This window comes from Lissotriton helveticus, chromosome 12 (genome assembly GCF_964261635.1).
Source record: "Lissotriton helveticus chromosome 12, aLisHel1.1, whole genome shotgun sequence".
Lineage (NCBI taxonomy): Eukaryota > Metazoa > Chordata > Amphibia > Caudata > Salamandridae > Lissotriton > Lissotriton helveticus.
Window position 1 is genome coordinate 46591492 of NC_136073.1, and position 21626 is coordinate 46613117.

The 21626-nt window shown below is 50.2% G+C and overlaps 1 protein-coding gene across 1 annotated transcript in view; it reads left to right on the forward strand.

The window, feature by feature from the left end:
• The first annotated feature begins 383 nt into the window (after positions 1-383).
• The window catches only part of SLC2A4 (solute carrier family 2 member 4), a 239908-nt gene continuing 218665 nt past the window's right edge, over positions 384-21626 (forward strand). Inside the window, exon 1 of the mRNA XM_078669648.1 lies at positions 384-632. Within this exon, the coding sequence (XP_078525774.1) occupies positions 597-632 (36 nt within the window). The 5' untranslated portion in view covers positions 384-596. The remainder of the gene's footprint in view (positions 633-21626) is intronic.

Genomic DNA, 21626 nt, shown 5'->3' on the forward strand with positions numbered 1-21626 from the left:
TGTGTGCACACGAGAGTGCGCTGCAGCTTGTGTGTGCACACAATGAGTGTGGTGTAGCTTGTGTGTGCACACGAGAGTTTCCTTCCCGTGCACACCTCGGCTCCGGGGGCCTCCCCCTCCCTCCGGCTGTCAGCTGGCTCTTGATCTGCTCTCCCTGCCGTGAGTGCCCCCAGCGAAGACGAGAGAGCGTCATGCAGGGCTCCTCGGGTGTCACCTCACCCTCCTCCGCCCCACCAAAGAGGGCGGGGTGGCGGCTCGGGGAGGGGCCGGCGGAGGGCAGGAGCTCCGCTCTGAAGGACGTCCAGCCCCTGGGAGCCGAGCTCACTCACCTCCCCTCTGCACCCACCCGTGCCAGCCCCACCCCTCCTGCCCACTCACTCCTCAGAGCTCCCAGAAGCAGCGCCTAGAAGCCGTCCTCGCCCTCGCGGCGCTCATCATCCTTCGAGGGTCCCTCCCTGTCTCCCTCCCTGTGCCCATCCATGGCTTCCTGAGGACCGGAGCCCTTCTTGCAGGAGCAGCGCTCAGCGGGACCCTCCCGTGACCTTTCACCTTGGCCAAGGTCGAGGCCTGAACGGCGTCCCCCCCAGCTCGGAGCCATGCCGGCCGGGTTCCGGCCCATCGCGGGCAGCGAGGTAAGAGTGGGAGCGAGGTATAGCGCTGCACGCCAGAGAGGCTACCTCCAGGCGCTGCGAGGTAAGAGTGGGAGCGGGGTATAGCGCCTCACGCCAGAGAAGCTACCTCCAGGCGCTGCGAGGTAAGAGTGGGAGCGGGGTATAGCGCCTCACGTCAGAGAGGCTACCTCCAGGCGCTGGACACAGGAGAGTCCCCACCAGACACGATAGCGTCGGGGAGCAGGCTTTCTTAATGCAGGGTCGTTCAAGAGTGGGGGCCCAGACCCCTGTGGGGGTGTCTAGAAAACTTATATGGAGAAACATGTCCCTATGCTGGCATTTAGCAAAAATAATTTCCCTTTGCTACTGTTGCCTTCGTTTTTCCGGTACGTTTGTGCTTATTTTATTTTAGAATACCTTTACATTTGTACTTTTGCTGCTCGCTTGTAACTTTGTATGAAATGTAAAGCGTTCTTCATAAAGCCCGTGTTCTTAACTCATAAACCACAACGAAAAGTTAAATAAACTATATATAATGCAGTGCTTCGAAGCCTACCAGGCGAGACGTGCTAGCGCTGCCGGTTCTGGTCCGGGGCGGGCGCTGGGACGAGCCTGACAGCTGCCCGGTATTGCGACATGCCTGCAGTTGGCCACTTCAAGGCGCTGCCTGTCCGTTCTCGGCAGGCCATGCCTGCAAGGACGTGCCTTCGAGGCGCTGCCTGTCCGTTCTCGGCAGGCCATGCCTGCAAGGACGTGCCTTCGAGGCGCTGCCCGTCCGTTCTCGGCAGGCCATGCCTGCAATGACGTGCCTGCGAGGCGTGATGCCGTGAGATCGTCAAGTGGCCCGTTTCCTGCAGCGCTGCATTTACAATTCTTTTTACTGCTATATCGTTAAAGTATCTTATGTAAATAAAGCGCTTTGAAGCCTCCTTGGCGAGAGTGCTCCAGAGCAACCCGTTCCCTCCAGGGGTGAGGCAAGCTACAGGGGGTGAGCCGCTGAGTGAGGCTGTGCCGGTGCGTTCAACAAAGAAAGAGGGTGTGCACAGGATCACACTGTTTATTCAAGCGGGAAGCCAGGATCGGAAGGGAGGTTTCCTGGCCACATACTGGCTGGTGGTTCCCCGGCGACTGCTTTGATTTGACAGAGGCAACTTCAAGTCATGCTTCTGGGCAGGAGCCCCCGCCCCCCAGGAAGAGAGGATTCTTTGGGGTCTTTATAATGTCATGTGAGATGCATCATTATCACTCACGCAGTAGTGGCTGCTGAACTTATTGCTCACCGGAAATACGTCATAGCGTGCTTATTTGAAATTATTCATGTGATTAACCCGGTACTGGTAAATTGAAGATTCCAACCAATGGAAAGCCGACAATATATTCGTTTAGTTGTTAAAATGCGCATAATAATATGTAACCTATGCCACGGGCCAATAAATGCCATCTGGGGCTTCGAGCAAATTGCTGAGCCTCGGGCCTGCAGCTTATTACAATGCCAGAACCCCTTCCAAACCCCCTTCTAGTGTTGTGCCAGAGGGGTACCTTTCCTCTACAAAATGCTACACTTAGACACAGTTTAAAACTTTTCGAGTTTGCACGAGGGCTGTACAAAGTAGCACAGCAAAGTTGGAAAAGTTTGCTGAAAAGAAATCATTCCTCCTAAATTACGCCTGCCTCTGTGTTTATCCATTTGCACAAGTATGTGTGGTGTTTATGTGTCTGAGCACGTGTGTGCTAAATTTTCAGTGTCCCTAAAGAAGCTGTTTAAGGTCAGGTGGGTGGGGGAGGGGTGGCTGCACGAGTCACCGGTTTGTTGGGGTGCTCACAGAGAACTTTACCCATCACTGAAAGGAGTGTGCACATCAGTTGTGAGCGCGGCCTCCTTTCAGTGCTGGGAGACATCTTTCTAATGAACTGCTGTGCTCACTCCTGGCCTTCATATCTTAAGTGTTGTCTAGTTCTAGAGGCCTCACCTGGAAAGCTATTCTCAGTTCTGGAGGCCTCCTCTGGAGTGTTGTGTCCAGTGCTGGAGGCCTCCTCATGAGTGTTTTATCCAGTCTGGAGGCCTCCTCTGGAGTGTTGCCTAGTTTTATGGGTACCATCAGGAGTATTGTCCCCAGTTCTAGAGGCCTCCTCTGGAGTCTTGTGTCCAGTGCTGGAGGCCTCCTCTGGAGTGTTTTATCCAGTCTGGAGGCCTCCTCTGGAGTGTTGTGTCCAGTGCTGGAGGCCTCCTCATGAGTGTTTTATCCAGTCTGGAGGCCTCCTCTGGAGTGTTGCCTAGTTTTATGGGTACCATCAGGAGTATTGTCCCCAGTTCTAGAGGCCTCCTCTGGAGTCTTGTGTCCAGTGCTGGAGGCCTCCTCTGGAGTGTTTTATCCAGTCTGGAGGCCTCCTCTGGAGTGTTGTGTCCAGTGCTGGAGGCCTCCTCATGAGTGTTTTATCCAGTCTGGAGGCCTCCTCTGGAGTGTTGCCTAGTTTTATGGGTACCATCAGGAGTATTGTCCCCAGTTCTAGAGGCCTCCTCTGGAGTCTTGTGTCCAGTGCTGGAGGCCTCCTCTGGAGTGTTTTATCCAGTCTGGAGGCCTCCTCTGGAGTGTTGTGTCCAGTGCTGGAGGCCTCCTCATGAGTGTTTTATCCAGTCTGGAGGCCTCCTCTGGAGTGTTGCCTAGTTTTATGGGTACCATCAGGAGTATTGTCCCCAGTTCTAGAGGCCTCCTCTGGAGTCTTGTGTCCAGTGCTGGAGGCCTCCTCTGGAGTGTTTTATCCAGTCTGGAGGCCTCCTCTGGAGTGTTGTCCTCAGTTTTGCAGGCCTCCTCTGGAGTGTTGTCCTCAGTTTTGCAGGCCTCCTCTGGAGTGTTGTCCTCAGTTTTGCAGGCCTCCTCTGGAGTGTTGTGTCCAGTTCTGGAGGCCTCCTCTGGAGTGTTGTGTCTAGTTCTGGGGGCCTCCTCTGGAGTGATGTCCTCAGTTCTGGAGGCCTCCTCTGGAGTGTGGTCCTCAGTTCTGGAGGCCTCCTCTGAAGTGTTGTGTCTAGTTCTGGAGGCTTCCTCTGGAGTGATGTCCTCAGTTCTGGAGGCCTCCTCTGGAGTGTGGTCCTCAGTTCTGGAGGCCTCCTCTGGAGTGGTGTGTCCAGTGCTGGAGGCCTCCTCTGGAGTGTTTTATCCAGTCTGGAGGCCTCCTCTGGAGTGATGTCCTCAGTTCTGGAGGCCTCATCTGGAGTGTTGTCCTCAGTTCTGGAGGCCGCCTCTGGAGTGTTGTGTCCAGTGCTGGAGGCCTCCTCTGGAGTGTTGTGTAGTTTTATGGCCACCATCAGGAGTATTGTGCCCAGTTCTGGGGGCCTCCTCTGGAGTGTGGTCCCCAGTTCTGGAGGCCTCCTCTGGAGTGTTGTCCCCAGTTCTGGAGGCCTCCCCTGGAGTGTTGTGTTGAGTTCTGGAGGCCTCCTCTGGAGTGTTGTGTCCAGTTCTGGAGGCCTCCTCTGGAGTGGTGTGTCCAGTTCTGGAGGCCTTCTCTGGAGTGTTGTGTCCAGTTCTGGAGGCCTCCTCTGGAGTGTTGTGTCCAGTTCTGGAGGCCTCCTCTGGAGTGTTGTGTCCAGTTCTGGAGGCCTCCTCTGGAGTGTTGTGTCCAGTTCTAGAGGCCTCCTCTGGAGTGTGGTCCTCAGTTCTGGAGGCCTCCTCTGGAGTGTTGTGTCCAGTTCTGGAGGCCTCCTCTGGAGTGTTGTGTCCAGTTCTGGAAGCCTCCTCTGGAGTGTTGTGTCCAGTTCTGGAGGCCTCCTCTGGAGTGTTGTGTCTAGTTATATGGGTACAATCAGGAGTATTGTCCCCAGTTCTGGAGGCCTTCTTTGGAGTGTTGTGTCTAGTTCTGGAGCCCTCCTCTGGAGTGTTGTGTCCAGTCTGGAGCCCTCCTCTGGAGTGTTGCGTCAAGGTCGGGAGGCCAACTCTGGAGTATTGTCTCCAGTTCTGGAGGCCTCCTCTGGAGTGTTGTGTCCAGTTCTGGAGGCCTCCTTTGGAATGTTGTGTCCAGTTCTGGAGGCCTCCTCTGGAGTGTTGTGTCTAGTTTAATGGGTACAATCAGGAGTATTGTCCCCAGTTCTGGAGGCCTTCTTTGGAGTGTTGTGTCCAGTGCTGGATGTCTCCTCTGGAGTGTTGTGTCCAGCTCTGGAGTGTTGTCTAGTTTTATGGGTACCATCAGGCGTATTGTCCCTAATTCTGGGGGCCTCCTCTGGAGTGTGGTCCACAGTTCTGGAGGCCTCCTCTGGAGTGTTGTGTCCAGCTCTGGAGGCCTCATCTGGAGTGTTGTGTCCAGTCTGGAGGCCTCCTTTGGAGTGTTGTGTCCAGTCTGGAGGCCTCCTCTGCAGTGTTGTGTCCAGTTCTGGAGGCCTCCTCTGTAGTGTTGTGTCCAGCTCTGGAGGCCTCCTCTGGAGTGTTGTGCTAGTTCTAGAGGCCTCCTCTGGAGGGTTGTGTCCAGTTCTGGAGGCCTCCTCTGGAGTGTTGTGTCCAGTTCTGGAGGCCTCCTCTGGAGTGTTGTGTCTAGTTTAATGGGTACAATCAGGAGTATTGTCCCCAATTCTGGAGGCCTCCTCTGGAGTGTTGTGTACAGTTCTGCAGGCCTCCTCTGGAGTGTTGTGTCCAGTTCTGGAAGCCTGCTCTGGTGTGTTGTGTCCTATCTGGAGGCCTCCTCTGGAGTGTTGTGTCCAGTTCTGGAGGGCTCCTCTGGAGTGTTGTGTCCAGTTCTGGAGGCCTCCTCTAGAGTGTTGTGTCCAGTTTGGAGGTCCCCTCTGGAGTGTTGTGTCCAGTTCTGGAGGCCTCCTCTGGAGTGTTGTCTAGTTTTATGGGTACCATCAGGAGTATTGACCCCAGTTCTGGAGGCCTCCTCTGGAGTGTTGTCCTCAGTTCTGGAGGCCTCCTTTGGAGTGTTGTCCCCAGTTCTGGAGGCCTCCTCTAGAGTGTGGTCCCAAGTTCTGGAGGCCTCCTTTGGAGTGTTGTCCTCAGTTCTGGAGGCCTCCTTTGGAGTGTTGTTTCCAGTTCTGGAGGCCTCCTTTGGAGTGTTGTCCCCAGTTCTGGAGGCCTCCTCTGGAGTGTGGTCCCCAGTTCTGGAGGCCTCCTTTGGAGTCTTGTGTCCAGTTCTGGAGGCCTCCTCTGCAGGGTTGTGTCAAGGGCTGGAGGCCTCCTCTGGAGTGTTGTGTCCAGGTCTGTGGTCTTGTGTCAAGGTATGGAGGCCTCTTCTGGAGTGTTGTGTCCAGCTCTGGAGGCCTCATCTGGAGTGTTGTGTCCAGGTCTGCAGGCCTCCTCTGGAGTGTTGTCCTCAGTTTTGCAGGCCTCCAGAACTGGACACAACACTCCAGTTCTGGAGGCCCCCTCTGGAGAGTTGCGTCCAGTTCTGTAGGCCTTCTCTAGAGTGTTGTGTCCAGTTTGGAGGTCCCCTCTGGAGTGTTGTGTCCAGTTCTGGAGGCCTCCTCTGGAGTGTTGTCTAGTTTTATGGGTACCATCAGGAGTATTGTCCCCAGTTCTGGGGGCCTCCTCTGGAGTGTTCTCCTCAGTTCTGGAGGCCTCCTTTGGAGTGTTGTCCCCAGTTCTGGAGGCCTCCTCTGGAGTGTGGTCCCCAGTTCTGGAGGCCTCCTTTGGAGTGTGGTCCCCAGTTCTGGAGGCCTCCTTTGGAGTGTTGTCCTCAGTTCTGGAGGCCTCCTTTGGAGTGTTGTTCCCAGTTCTGGAGGCCTCCTTTGGAGTGTAGTCCCCAGTTCTGGAGGCCTCCTTTGGAGTGTAGTCCCCAGTTCTGGAGGCCTCCTTTGGAGTGTTGTTCCCAGTTCTGGAGGCCTCCTTTGGAGTGTTGTCCCCAGTTCTGGAGGCCTCCTCTGGAGTGTGGTCCCCAGTTCTGGAGGCCTCCTTTGGAGTCTTGTGTCCAGTTCTGGAGGCCTCCTCTGCAGGGTTGTGTCCAGGGCTGGAGGCCTCCTCTGGAGTGTTGTGTCCAGGTCTGGAGTCTTGTGTCAAGGTCTGGAGGCCTCTTCTGGAGTGTTGTGTCCAGCTCTGGAGGCCTCATCTGGAGTGTTGTGTCTAGGTCTGCAGTGCTGTCCCCAGTTCTAGAGGCCTCCTCTGGAGTGTTGTGTCCAGTTCTGGAGGCCCCCTCTGGAGTGTTGTGTCCAGTTCTGTAGGCCTTCTCTAGAGTGTTGTGTCCAGTTTGGAGGTCCCCTCTGGAGTGTTGTGTCCAGTTCTGGAGGCCTCCTCTGGAGTGTTGTCTAGTTTTATGGGTACCATCAGGAGTATTGTCCCCAGTTCTGGGGGCCTCCTCTGGAGTGTTCTCCTCAGTTCTGGAGGCCTCCTTTGGAGTGTTGTCCCCAGTTCTGGAGGCCTCCTCTGGAGTGTGGTCCCCAGTTCTGGAGGCCTCCTTTGGAGTGTTGTCCTCAGTTCTGGAGGCCTCCTTTGGAGTGTTGTCCTCAGTTCTGGAGGCCTCCTTTGGAGTGTTGTCCTCAGTTCTGGAGGCCTCCTTTGGAGTGTTGTTCCCAGTTCTGGAGGCCTCCTTTGGAGTGTTGTTCCCAGTTCTGGAGGCCTCCTTTGGAGTCTTGTGTCCAGTTCTGGAGGCCTCCTCTGCAGGGTTGTGTCCAGGGCTGGAGGCCTCCTCTGGAGTGTTGTGTCCAGGTCTGGAGTCTTGTGTCAAGGTCTGGAGGCCTCTTCTGGAGTGCTGTCCCCAGTTCTAGAGGCCCCCTCTGGAGTGTGGTCCCCAGTTCTGGAGTGTTTTGTCCAGCTCTTGCGGCCTCCTCTAGAGTGTTGTGTTTAGTCTGGAGGTCTCCTCTGGAGTGTGGTCCCCAGTTCTGGAGGCCTTCTTTAGAGTGTTGTGTCCAGGTCTGGAGTCCTCCTCTGGAGTGTTGTGTCCAAGTCTGGAGTCTTGTGTTTAGTCTGGAGGCCTCCTCTGGAGAGTTGTGTCCAGTTCTGGAGGACTTCTCTGGAGTGTGGTCCCCAGTTCTGGAGGCCGCCTTTGGATGTTGTCTTCAGTTTTGGAGGCCTCCTCTGGAGTGTTGTGTCCAGGTCTGGAGTCTTGTGTCCAGCTCTGGAGGCCTCCTCTGGAGTGTTGTGTCAAGTTTGAGATGCATCAACTGAAGCGATGTGCCCAGCTCGAGAGGCCTTTTTAAGAATGGTTGCCTCGTTCTGGAGGCCTTTTCTAGAGTGCGGTGCCCAGTTGTAGAGGCCTCATCTGTGCTGCTGTGAGCTTTACGTATCTCACCACAGCGGGATCACCAGCAATGCCCCGGTGCTGCTCCACCTGCTGCACAACCCCAGATCACCTTGGCTCTCTCAAACATGGACTCTCTTGTAGTCGAGGGTCGGGGCGCGAGGCCTGGGTTAAAGGGCAGTAAAGTACCTGCCCTCTCAGCAACCCAAGTTACTTAAAACTATTGCCACCCTGTTTGGGCCTTTACTGCTTTGTTCAAGGACAAACTATTCAGAAGAATGTATCAGAACATGAGCACTGGTAGAGTACTTTCACCTCAAGGGGTGTCTTGGCGCTATTTACAGGTGTTTATTGTTTCCCAGTGGAGAGGTGCGGTGCAGCGGCCAGGGCAGCTGACTTCGGAGCACAAGGTTCATGGTTCGATACTCGCTCCGGCGGCAGCTCAGCTCAGCACTCTGGGCAATAGCTCACTTAATTTCCACTACGGCCCCCGGTGCCTTGAGACCAGTAAGGGTGAGTAGTTCGCGCTTTGCAAATACGGATTTACATTTACATTTTACCCATGTCAGCCGTACTGATTCTATCGACCTCAGAAGGATGATAGACTGAGTGAGCCCATGAGATTTGAATTGAGAATCCCTTTCGGTTAATGGCTCACTGAGCAACCAGACACAGCGTAAGCAACTTCTAAACATGCACATGGGCTCTAAATCCGAAGCGCCGCCACTTTACATGGCACAGACACTGGCGTAACGAAAATTGAGGGGGCCTCCCTGCAAGGTATGTAGAGGTAGGGTGACCAACTGGCATGGGTGCAAATTCAGGACGGTGAGTGTAAAAATTCAGGACAAAAATTCAGGACAGGAGGTCAAAATTCAGGACAAAACTTCGGGACAAAATGTAAATTTTACAGACACATCAAAGGAGGTCGCACTATAGTATATAAGTAATCCCATCTATATCCAAACATATTCATCCATTTGTAAACCTATCCATCATGTATCCTTCCTTTCATCCAACCCTCCATCCACACTTTCACTCATCCATCCTTTCACCCTATCCATCCGTACACTCATCCATTAACCCTTTCGAACCCTCCAGCCATCGTGTCACTTACTCATCCATCCACCCAGTCACTCATCCTTCCACTCATTCCCCTTTTCAGTCATCCATCTTCCCTTTTTCTCTCCATTGACCCTTTCACTTAGCTATCCTTCCTTCCATCCATCCTTCTACTCATCCATTCATGAATCCATCCATTGACTCTATCACTCATCCATCCTTTCACTCATCTATCCACCCATTCACTCGCCCATCATCCACCCTTTCACTCATCCATCCATCCTTTCGCTCATTATCTATCCATTCACCCTTTCATTCATCCATTCACCCTTTCACTAATCCTTCCAGCCACCCACCTATCCCTTCCCTCACTCACTCACCTTTTCATATTAATTATAAGCTGAGTCTTATCTGCAGATTTGCATACGGAAGAGGCCCATCAAGAATTTCACCCTTGTTGTAGTTCCTAAGGCAAGTTCTAGGATAGGCCATGGGACGGACATACCCCTCACCCTCAATCTAAAATGGAGAACTTCTTCTACGGATATCGATGAACGCAGGAATTGAGCAGGCAGGTTGAGTTCAGTAACTTGCGGGCAATAAACACGACCCCTTAAACGGTCACAATGGACTGAGGGACTCCTAAAGTTGCAACCAGGCACATGCTGCTGGCCGCCTTCAGTACACGCCGAGGCCCGCCGCAGATGCTTACCTCGTTCTTGACCGGTGAAAGTTGAGGTGGAGAGCCATAAGCAGTCCTGGGGCAAAGGTATGGGTGCCAGTTGCACAGCAGACTTTTCTATGTATGCGGTGGGGTAGACCTGCTAAAGCTGGGAAATATCCCAAGCCTCGGAGCCTAAGCGCGGCTCGGCCTTCTGTTGACCATTCGTTGTATAGTGTATATACATGACTAGCTATAAATTAAATACATGTGAGAAAGGGGCTAAGGAGAGATGAGGGGCACCATGGTGGGTGGTAGTCAGGGAATACATAAAGAAGGTCATTGAAGGGGGACCAACAAAGGTTGTCCTCCTGGGCCCCACTAATACACATAGTTAGGGTTTGACAGTTCTTACAGAGTCTTTGCAGCAACCACCTATAACGTTTTGTCCTGTTTTTGTGGTACACAGTTACACGAAAGCTACGCCTCTTTGTTTAAAATAAGTTTGCATTTGGAAACAAATGCAGAAAAGAGACGTTTTAAGGCAAGGGCAAAGTGTGCAACTTCCATGGACCCAAAGCTATAAATCCCCCCTACCCCCCCAGGGAGATCTATTTCTATATTATTTATGTCTATTTATCTCAACGTACCCCCCTCTCCTGTGTAGTTTTAAGGCTTGTTGGGCCCCAAAGGAAGACATATATCAGCTGTTTCTGCATGATTCAGTTTTTAAAACTTTAACATAGTTTAATATTTTTGTGCTTTGACTAAGCTTCAGTTTTCAGAAAATGGTTAATAAAATTCACAAATGTTCCGAACAGGTGGCCCCTAAACATGTCATGCACAGGGCCCCGAAAAACATTAAGATGACAATGATACAGGGCAGTAGCTATCGACGGTGGAGCATCGATACCGGGTCCATTGCACATTAATTACTGTTGCCTTTTACAGTGCAAACAGGCCGCGGGGTGACATTATCATTGCTTGCACCGGGGCCCAGTGCTCTCATGCTACACCACCGCACAGAGACCATATTTTATCTGTCGTTTAATCTGCTTAAAGCGTCGAGCGATGAGGATCTCTTGAAGAATAGCCAGAACTGCAGGAAACCTCCAAAAATGCATTAGGTTCGGATTCTGACATTAACAGTTCAGTTCCCCAGCTTCCAATCCAACAAAATGCGCCTTGAGGCCTGGTCTCTTTAGAACGTGATTTACTAAGTCTACAGGTCAGGGGTCGGGTAAGGGTCCCGAAAAATTAAAAAAAGGAAAAGGCTTAAAACCTGCTCTGCGCGTTTCAGAAGTACCGGGGCTGCGGTACCCTAAAGCTGTTGTCATTGGCCCTGAATCAGGGCCAATGAGAGCACTCCTGCAGTGTACCTGCGAGCTCTAGGATTGGCTGATGGCTTTTAAGCCAATCCTAAACAGCTTTGTTTGGTCTCCACGGCAAACAGTTGGCATTAGAAAGGCACATGATTCGCTGTCACATAACAGCTGTTAAAATTACGGACAAATGGCGTCCGTTAAAGAAGTCTTCACGGACAACGGACAGACGGCCGAAATTACGGACTGTTGGTCACCCTATGTAGAGGGCCCCCCTCCGGGCTCAATTAGGAGCTCTCTGGACAGAGTGCAGTGCCGAGGGGGCCCCCTGGAGCTTCGGGCCCCCCGCACCGCGTGGGCTGCGGGGACCTGTGTTACGCCACTGGGCAAAGAATATGTCAGAACAAGTAGTAATGGACAGTTATGCTTCTTTCAATCACTCTCTCCGAGTGGTGGTGTGTTTGTTACTGTGTGACTGACGTAAAGAGGGCCCCTGCTGGGTTTAGGGTATCATCCGAGAACATTTAGAGGTCACTCCCCGACCCTTTCACCGAGCTCACGCCGGATGCCACCCCTAGGGTAGGTAAAGGCTCTTCCTGGAACAGCTATACATCAGTGCCTCTGCAAGGTCAGCCGCCTGTGACGTCTACCAGTCTGGGCCAATCACAAATGGCCACCTCCTCCGGATAAAATGTGGGCGGTCCCACGAAGACAGCAACCAATGAGCTCGCTCCATTTCTTATTCAGAGAGCAGTGACATCACTTGCTCGCCTGCATGGATTGATGACCTCACTGGGCCATCATCCAATGAGGGCCTGCTTACCATGGGCGTCAGCAGGGAGATGGCTTCTACGTAGAACATTCCATTGCAGTTGTATGTTGGAACCGGTCATTGATGTGTAACGTTTCTGCTGCTGGATATATATACAGCCCTGTCAAGTTTCCCAGGTCCATGCGTGATGTGCTGCTCTAGTTCAGGTTTCTAGTTTGCCTTCTGGGGGTTGCAGCTCTTACTTAAATACATTATAAAACAGGACTACAAGTCCCAGAATTCAAAGGGAAAAAACATGGACTGGAGCGACACATCATGTATGAACCTGAGAAATTTGTCAGGTAAGTATTTAGTTCAGTTTAGAGAAATCCATGTGATGTAACCAAAGCCAGCGGTAGCCATTTGCAACTGGTGAAGTGGAATTTGGATAGGGGAGGGGATAAGCTGCTGATGCCATCATTACCTTTAAGTCCAAGGTTACCAGATGACTCCATGTTACCAAGGATGTGGGGCACCAGTCCTGAGTTTTGTTTAGCTGCCTAGTGCATTCTGGGAGTTGTATTCCGGGTGAACTGCAGGTGATCCAAAATGAACTAAGAACAAGGATTTGCAATGCAATAGGTCTCGCATTTGCAAGTGTGTCAGCTATTGGTATTGTAAATGGCAATGCCTTTTATTTATGTGTTGTTTTTTTTTTTAAAACAGATAAATTAAAGGTATTGTTATTTACAATGCCAATAGATTAAACTCTTGCAAATGCGAGACCTATTAAGATAAGAATGATTTTGCAACACAACGGGGTGTTGCAAAGCATTTAACTCTTGCCCCTGCTGCAACTCTGGGCAGTGGAAATGCGATCGTACGCGCACTAAGTTTTCGTATTTTCAAGTGTGTTGGTGGCAAAGAAAGCGGGCGCCCGTGTTAATGTGAAAGCGAGTGACCATGTTATTAATCTTAAAGCGGGTGCCATGCAGAAACCTAAAGCTCAGCGCCCGGGGGACGGGACGGAGATGTGAGGCTACGAGCTATGGGGGACATTAGTGGGTTTGTGTTCATTTGCCTCGAGCACGTCTTAACAGCCGTTGCAGGAAAGTCGTGTCTGCAGTTGGATAAAATAATTAAAGAAAATAGTGCTCATGGTTCAAATAAACATACCGTGTAACCACACGAGTAAAAAGTCCAGTCCTCATGGTAGATTTACAAATGCAGAAATGGTGTTAGTAAGGAGGGACTAACAAGCCTATTAAGGAATTAGAAGCAACCATTTAGAAAGGACAGCAACAGGAGTCAATTGAAAAGATGGGCGGCGAGTGGGCGGAGCTTCAAGTCCATACCCGAGTACAGCATGCCTCGCAGACAGCGCATGCGCTGTGCAGGCTCGACCTAAAAACTTAGGGCTGGAGCATTGTGTCCTTGGTGATATGCGGGTATCTTGTAACCTTATTTAAGCCCCTTGGTGACATCACAACTCGGAGATATGATCCTGCTACTGAAGACCTCAGTTCCGGTGAGGAGGCCCTGAGTTTCCGATGGCGGAGCCAGGCTGAAGGGTCTTATATCCACGGCTCTTCACATTCCAGTCTCCTTCCGCAGCCTCTGACATGAATGCTGGGTCTTCGTGTCGGGCCCCCAATCGAGGTAACTGCTCAGAAGCGGCACAGGGTCAAGGCTGATTTGCATATGGCCATGTCTGAACTGGGGTGGTGTGGAGTGCAAATAAACGATTGATTTAGGCTCAGATCTCTGTACTGGGGTGAATGTATGACATTGTTCTGCATTCTGTCCATCAACTGTTGTTTTGCAACTGCTCAGAAGCGCCCTCGGCCCTTTCTCGGTGCCCCAAACCAGCCCTTAGGCCCACTTGTACTGTTCACGTCTGTTCTAATCAGGGCCGGACTGGCTTCAGGGTGTTTTGGTGTGCTGTCGAGCTGGAGGCTAATTTCGTTGATGGGGACCTGCGTGTGCTGAACAACATTCATTTTGATTTGTTTATTTCGAAGCACACGCAGGTCCCCATCAACGAAATTAGCCCTCACTGCAGTGAAATCAGCCCCCAGCTCAGCAGCACACAAAATCGCCCGGTAGCCAGTCCAGCCCTGGTTCTACTGAGCTCAGGAGGGCTCAAGCGGTGCCCAAACACGTACCTCTTACAGACACAGCAAAGGATTCTGGGAGCAGGCGGATTGTTAGCTTGATGTGTGCCTCTGGCACAGGCCTGTTCACTCTCTTTCCAGGGCAAGAGGGGGCTGAAAGCTACTGATTTGCCCTGTGCTATATACAGGCGGTAAACCATGCTAAGGCGCTATAAGATGCTCGGCGACAAAGTGTTGGTAATACCGACTCGGCCATAGATTTATGTTTGCAGCTGAATCGGGATTACCGTAAATATTGTAGTTAGTGTAAAAACAATCACATTTGCTGTAGGAACATATACACGTAAAGTAGATATTTTTGCATTAAATTTTTTTGAGTGTCATTTTCAGTGGTTTTGACATGAAATCACGAAGACAGAAGGATTTTCAACCCAACCACTGTGTGAATAAGGACTATCCGTTTTATTATATGTAATTGAATCACAATAATAATCTCCAAAAAGTGTGGCGTGTGGCTGGCCCTCCTTGTCCCACGTTGGGCACGGCTGGTATACGGCATGAAGAGGACATGGCATCACTTACGCAACAGGAAACAGCTGGTTGTCAGGGACATATTTACTACGTTTTTGCGCTGAGTTGCATCACTTTTGCGGCGCAGCTCTGACACAAAATAATTGTTTTTTATTTACTAAGCCACTTTGCGCGTCTTTGCATGAATTAGTAAATACAAAGTAACGCAGCGCATATTGCGGCCTTGCGTTACCTTGCATTGTGAAGGCGTTCTATGGGTGGAGCGTGGGCGTTCTCATGCTCCCTCACATGGATTTACAGCCTTATAAACCTCGGAATGTGTCAAAATGCTACACCTTCCCCAGTGAAGCGTACCGAGGAGAATATGTCTGGTTCTCCTGTTACTACTTCTTTCTACGCGTGCTGCATTCTGCTGCCGATATAGAAAGAGGAAAACGCTGTCAAGGGTTATTTTTGTGCAGGAAGGGATACCTTCCGTCATAAAAACAATCCTGCCTGCAACGCTGACACCCTTGCACCATGGTGCAAGGGCGCCCGTGTCAGCGCCAGACAGCACACTAGCGCTAGGAGGCAGCAGAAATGAGCCATATCTTAGTAGGTACAGTGCATTTCTGCAGTTTCCCTTTTACGAAACACAGCAAATTTGTTCGTAGCCCTGCGTTGCATGAAAAATGAGTAAATCTACCCCTAAATCTCTGAGTGAAACTCCAGGGATTGAATGGGGAAATAATGGGGGTATGGGACCCGGATTTACTGATTTCCATAGAAAGTCACCATCTCAATGAGAAAGCCTTGTATTCCCCCATTGACTCTGTCACCTCAGAATCCCCGATAATGGTACCTATGGGGGGTAGATTTTCCGGGAGGTTTACCAGGGCACCTGGAATGAGGGCCTATGCCTGGCTGACATTGATACTGGTCCCAGGGTGAAGGGTGACAGACAAAGTGTGAATAGAGAATAACTTGAGAGTCAGGGGTGAGGGCAGAAGGCTGGGATCTGTAAAGTACAGCTACCACGAAGAGCTGGAGAGAGCCCAGGCGAGTCCGGAGACCGGTCTCCACCATCCAGGCCTCTCCTGATCTCAGTGACGAGGCCTAACAGTAAAGGAAGGCAGGGCTGTCGGTTGTATGACATCACAACGCATGCTTTTACCACGCATTCCATTACAACGCAGTTTTTACAACACAAGTCTTTACAACGACTTGCGTTGGGGGGCGCTGGATAGTGGAATAGTTTAATTTACTATTCCAACTCCAGTCCCCGTGGATAGTAGGGAAGGTGTTGGATAGAAAATTAAGCTATTCCCTATCCTACAGCGCCCTCCAGCGCAAGTCGTTGTAATGACTTGCGTTGTAATGGTTGCGTTGTAATGGTAGTGCGGGGTAAAAGTTGCGTTGTAAAGGATGTTCCCCGGGCTGTCAGAGGCGCACAAGAGCACAGCCTTGCTAACAGGCTGCCCATTGGTGCTGGAAGAAAGGGTCCAGGGGGTGCTGCAGCACCCCCGAAATACCCACGTTGGAGTTCAGAAGGTGAATATGCAAGGACGATGCCTTTAAATGTATTTTTTATCTTGTCAGACATAGTATTTTATTAATGCTTTGATGATTCTGTGAATCGAATAAAGTTCCTTGAATGAATGAATGATGTGCTGTGCTTTTAAAGACAGGTCAAATGTCAGACTATGTCTTATGAAAAATGAACATGGAAACTGATGTTCACTTTTGTTTCATTGACTGTAAAGTGAGGGGGTTTTGTCAAGTGAACTATGTGACTATCTTGCTGGTGTGAAAGGGAAGGCTATAGAATGTCATTTGTTTCTAACAATTAGCAAAGTTTAAATACCTGTAAATGAACTGTACATTTATTTCAAAATGTATCCGCTGTTCGAAAGTACAAATGAGCTCTTTTTTTGTTGTAATTCTGAAGTGAAACAAAGATTTTTATAGGCTCAAACTAGACACTTCACTTAGTGATGCACAAATGACAAATATTCGCAGAAACATCATTTCCACACATTATCATTCATGCACTATATATTTTTATCAGTAAAACTGATGCCTTTGCAAAATGTGTTTCCATTACAGCGAAGAATGTGCTATCTGTAAATGACAGTGCGCTACAACAGCGGCTTTTAGTGATATATTTGCGTTAGTGTTCTCCAAAATACACCACTGTACATACACAACACCTTTACTACTCTCCTGCTGAGTGGGCGTGGATCTCTGGCTTCTCTTGGATTTTTCTAAGAGTTCCGAGACATAAGACAGATGACAGCACCCCTGCTCCCACCACTGAGGCTGTCAGGAGTGCCTTGTCTGCCGCTGCCCAGTGCTTTATTTGAGCCAGTGGTTACCAGTGCCCGGCACCAGCACTTACTTGGCAACACCAGTTCTAGTGACAGTCCACCACATGGTGGCGGTGTCTGTTTAATTTTGGGGTACGTACGACAACCGTGTTTATTAAGTCAAATCGCATTGAATATTAATATCAGTCTCTGGAAAACTTTGTTACACTCACTATGAACCCTGAGTGCTGCACGCCTGCACCCTCCCAGGTCCAGATGGAGGTTGCCATTCCGGCTACGAGGGTGTCTGGAAGATCTCCAGCCAGCATAGGCATTGAAGATAAAACACCAGCAGTAACCTTGAACCCTAACTAGTTCCTTTGTCCACTGAACAACCAAAACCCATCTTAAATGGTACCCCAGGTCTTCAGGGACCAACTGATAAAATATCTTTCTGTATTGCAACCAGTGGCTCCTGCAATATTGGGTCCATTTGGTTCCACAGGAGCCCCATCCAACCGGTCTACAGCAGTCCCAGGACATTTAGTTGAAAGAAACATTTCGGCTGCACCCATCAGTTCCAAGTTAAAGGCCCCCGAAAGCTGCCTGATACCACGAGCCTTGGTCTTGAGCAGTGCTGCAGCAACAAATGATGGACCGAATGCTGAATGAATCAAACAGTCATCCCCAGTCAAGAGATCTGGGTTAAATCCATCATTCTTTTGCTCACCATGCCACCCCAGTTTGAACCCAGCCATCTGCAAATCAGTCTTGACCCTGTGCCCAATGGGAACAGTCCAGACCGAACTGCCAAGCCGGGTCCTCCCTGGACCGTAAACAAGCATCCTAGGACCAGTTTCGGGGTAACACCCCTCATCAGCCAGGCTAGCTAGAATCCAGTAGCACAGCGAGCAAGGGACCCACGTCTGGGCATATCCATTCCACTTAGGGCAAAAAGTGCAGCAGCAACAAATGATGAACCGAATGCTGAATGAATCAAACATTCACTCCCAGGCAAGAGATCTGGGTTTAATCCATTGTTCTTTTGCTCACCACGCCACCCCAGTTCAGACCCAGCCATATGCAAATCAGTCTTGATCCTGCTCCTCATGGGAACAGTCCAGGCTGAACTGCCAAGCAAGATCCTCCCTGGACCAGAAACAAGCATCCTGGGACCAATTTTGGGGTAACACCCCTCATTAGCCAGGCAAGCTTGAATCCAGTGGCACAGCGAGCAACGGACCCACGCCTGGGCATGCTCTCAAGTTTACTAGTTCCATGTGAGAGTAGCCATCCAGCCCAGGTTTATTCCTTCCATTACAGGAATTGCAGACATGATTCTATATTGGGATAAACAAAACTACAAATCTCAGAATGCAAAGAACAACCCTGGGATGGGTGAACTGTCCTAGTAAGATCTGGGAAACTGGAGCGCTGAGGACGAGTTCCCAGTACCCCGAGGGCTATCACTGGAGGGTGAGTCATTGCTAACCTTTGATAGCCACTGAAGCTGGTGTCATTGGATGGCAAGGGGACCCTCCAGTGCCCACAGTGGTTTCTACCGATGTCCACATGTAAACCCAGCCTGCCTTAGGTTACCAGATCACTCCAGGGCACCAGTTCTAGGCTTTTCTTTTACAAATCATTCTTTTCATGCATGTTCAATTGGATCAACTGAAGTGAACCAGGACTTCAACTCCCACAATGCATGTGGCTTTTAAATAAAAACCCACGACTGCAGCACAGCTACATGGAGTCAATGCGTGATCTGCACAATGACCTGTAGAAAACGCCTTGCTAGTCCCACTTTCTGGTATATTTTTAAATTACCCAGAAGCCCCCTAGAGCAGTGATTCTTAAACTGTGGTCATAGGACCCCTGGGGGTCTGCAACTGGTTACCAAATTAAATATGACAATAAAGTATGTACAAATAAAGAAACAAAACTGAAAATGGGAACACTTGTTCAATATCGATTGTGAATTAAGCAAAATATTTCAATATATGAGCATTTGCCTGGTGTTTACTTGTTTTTGTATATTTATATATTGTTTGAAAATTCAAATAATAGAAATTGCTTACGCCGGGTGTAGGAGAGTAGGGTCTGCTTCCTATGGTCACCCCCACTTTTTGCTGTGATTCTCAGTTTTTTTCGACTTTAGTGTGGCTGTGGGCCTGCTAATCAGACCCACAGCCCAGCTGTTCTCTCTCTAAATTGATACCATGTACTTTAGGTACATACCTGATTGGGTATTGGGTCACCTTTGTGAGCCCCTGTATAGTGTACCATAGGTACCCAGGGCATAGGTGCATCCAAGGTCTACCAGGGGCTGCAGCATGTATTGTGCCACCCCTGGCTGGCCATCCAAACTGACACCACAGGCTGATCAATCAGCTTGGGTAAGGTGGTGTAATCACCCCTTACTTAGATATAGTATATCTATATCTACCTTATATATAGACACATAGTAACCTATAAGTCACTCCTATGGCAGGCCTTAACAATCCTGGAGGCAGAGTGCTTGGTTTTATGTGAGAGGGTGCCCTAGCATGAGCTGAATCCCTCTGCAGCTTTCGGAACCATGTCCTTATAGCTGTTCTATGATATAGCCATACCTAAACTCTTAAGTGCATTATAATCCTCGCGGTTAATGCTAACTTTGGTTTGGCTATATTAAAACATGATGTGTAAGGTGTCAAACACTTTGAAATACTACCCCCCCCCCAGCAATTCTGGCGGCGGGGGTAGCATTCCACCCTTCTAGAGGGAAAAGACATGTATGTTACTGCTTTACCCGGTTAAAGTTAAACAGAGCCTCAGCATCCCAAATTGGATGCTGCTGCCACAGACACGAGTCTGACCTCCTGCAGCTGGGGGAAACTCCAGCAAGGGAGGCCTGGACAATAGGTTTCTTGTTGAGGGAGGTGCTAGCACCTCCCCAGACAGCCTGTAGTGTATTGGGGCAGGGTGGGTTGAATGGAAAGATGCTTTTCCAAACATTGCCTGGGGCAAACAAGGTGCTCCATGCATAGCCCGGTTCAAACCAGTTGCTGGGGCACTCCAGCCCGGCTCTGGCATGAAACTGGACAAAGGGAAAGGGGTGTAACCACCCCCTTCTCAGGTCCTCCCATAGGAGGGACCTAGCAGGTAATCCAGCCCCTAAAATCAGTATAAAGATAGGAGCTGTGTCTAGAGACATTAGATTATCCTGGAACGAAACTCTGAAACAAAACTCTTGGACCTTCGACATTCTATACCGACTAAAAGACTGAAGACATCTCCCTTGTGGTCAAGGAGTGACCACCCTGTGCAAACAGGCACCACCAGTAACTTGCCAGTTTGCTTTGTCGATGCTCCCGATGGATCCCGAAGACTCAGTGACTCAGGAACTGGACTCTCAGACTTCTCTGACTCCGACCCACATCCGCAGTAAAGCTGAGACCCATGGCGGACACGAGAGATGTGGGACCGGACACCCTGGACATCCTACATTTTGCTAACTGCATCGACTCCTGAGGTAACTCGCAGTTGTGCATTGGGGTACAAGAAGTCCCAGACCCAAGTGCCATTTGCACCGAAGCTCAGCCCTCCACACTCAACGAGTGCCACGTGGGGCCCGCTCTTGCATTTCAGCTCAACGCATCTTCCCGGTTGCTAGCCCGTTGGCTAGTGAGCCCTCTGAAGATGAACCTTTGAAACTAAACTGTTTTCCTGGTTGCTCCAGGCTTGCTCCAGCTTCCCTACAGAGGAGAAGCTCCCCAGACCTTGCTGCTCTGACCTGAAGCCAAGCTTCACTTCCTGCGTGGATTGCGTTTGCCAAGACTTGTTGGGTCCAATTCGAATACCGACACCGCTGTCAACTAGATCCTTCGTGGGACAGCTTGAATCCAGCTCCTGGTCATCATCGACACCTCCTGGTCCTCGTGGCTGCAGAGACAAGCTTCACCTCTTCACCTGATTGCATCACAACATCGCCTGGTTCCTTCCTGGTCACTGGCTAGTGACCCAGACTCTGTCCCCTCTGCTTTCAGGTTCTTCAGTTCTTTGATCCACCCTTGGATCCACCCGGAAACTCTTCCTTTGGCCGCCTGCAGCACTTCTTTTGCAGATCTCCATTGAAAGCATTGACGAAACCCGACACGAAAAGACACCTATGCACCCGGCTTCCCTGGATGCGGTAACTCGGGTACTCCGGTGCTCCCGTGGGTATTGACTATCCAAGTGTCCTAGTTTAACGGGGTTTTGTCGTAGTCCAGATGGAAGTGCCCTAAAACAGTAACTTTGTAACTTCTTCGTTCTCCATTATAAGTCAATGGTAACTCGCGACTGTTTTCCCACACTGCACGCGTCTCCCGTGGGTCTCCTACTTCCTAACCTTTGGTTGTTTAGTGTAGCCCCAGCGATTCCCTAGGCCCTAGACCTATTCACTATTCCTGAAGTGGTTCTTATACCACTTACTTAGTATATCGTTTGTGAGGCCCCTAGGGCAAAACTGTATTTGTGTAACTTATCGTATGCTAATTGAGTAACTTGTGATGTACTTCGATCTCTGACCTCATAAAGAGTGCAGAGGGGTTGTGTTAGAAATAAATACATATATATTTGATATATACCTTGTGTGGTGTCCTTTCATTTGGTATTCAATGGATTATAATTGGTAAAACAGCTTGCTTCAGAAGCTCTCTGAAGTTTTAGCCTAAGACTGCTGGTCCATGCTACCACTAGGATAGCTTGTCTATAAGGTTGACTTTACAACCACCATCAATAAGGGTTGTTTAGACCGGTGCAAGGTGCCCACTAGAATAGTGGACAGCATATGCCAGGCTAACTTCTCACACCGGGGGTTCCCAGCTTGTAATAATGGCTCAGTGGGGGGCTCCGATTCCAGTAATGGTTCAGTGGGGGTCCACAGAAGTCAAAATGCTAAAAGCCGCTGCCCTAAAGGACTCTTCTACCCCTGTAGTGGTAAAGAAGAGTTGTGCTGTCGGCACACCATGAACTCGCAACACCTCCAGGGCAGCAAGGCCTGCCGCAATCTATGAGAATGGTAAAAGGCTTGCAAGTAAAGATAAGCAAACGGTAAACATATACATGGTTGAGAAAAGAGAAATAAATAATAAGCACTGTTTGTTGG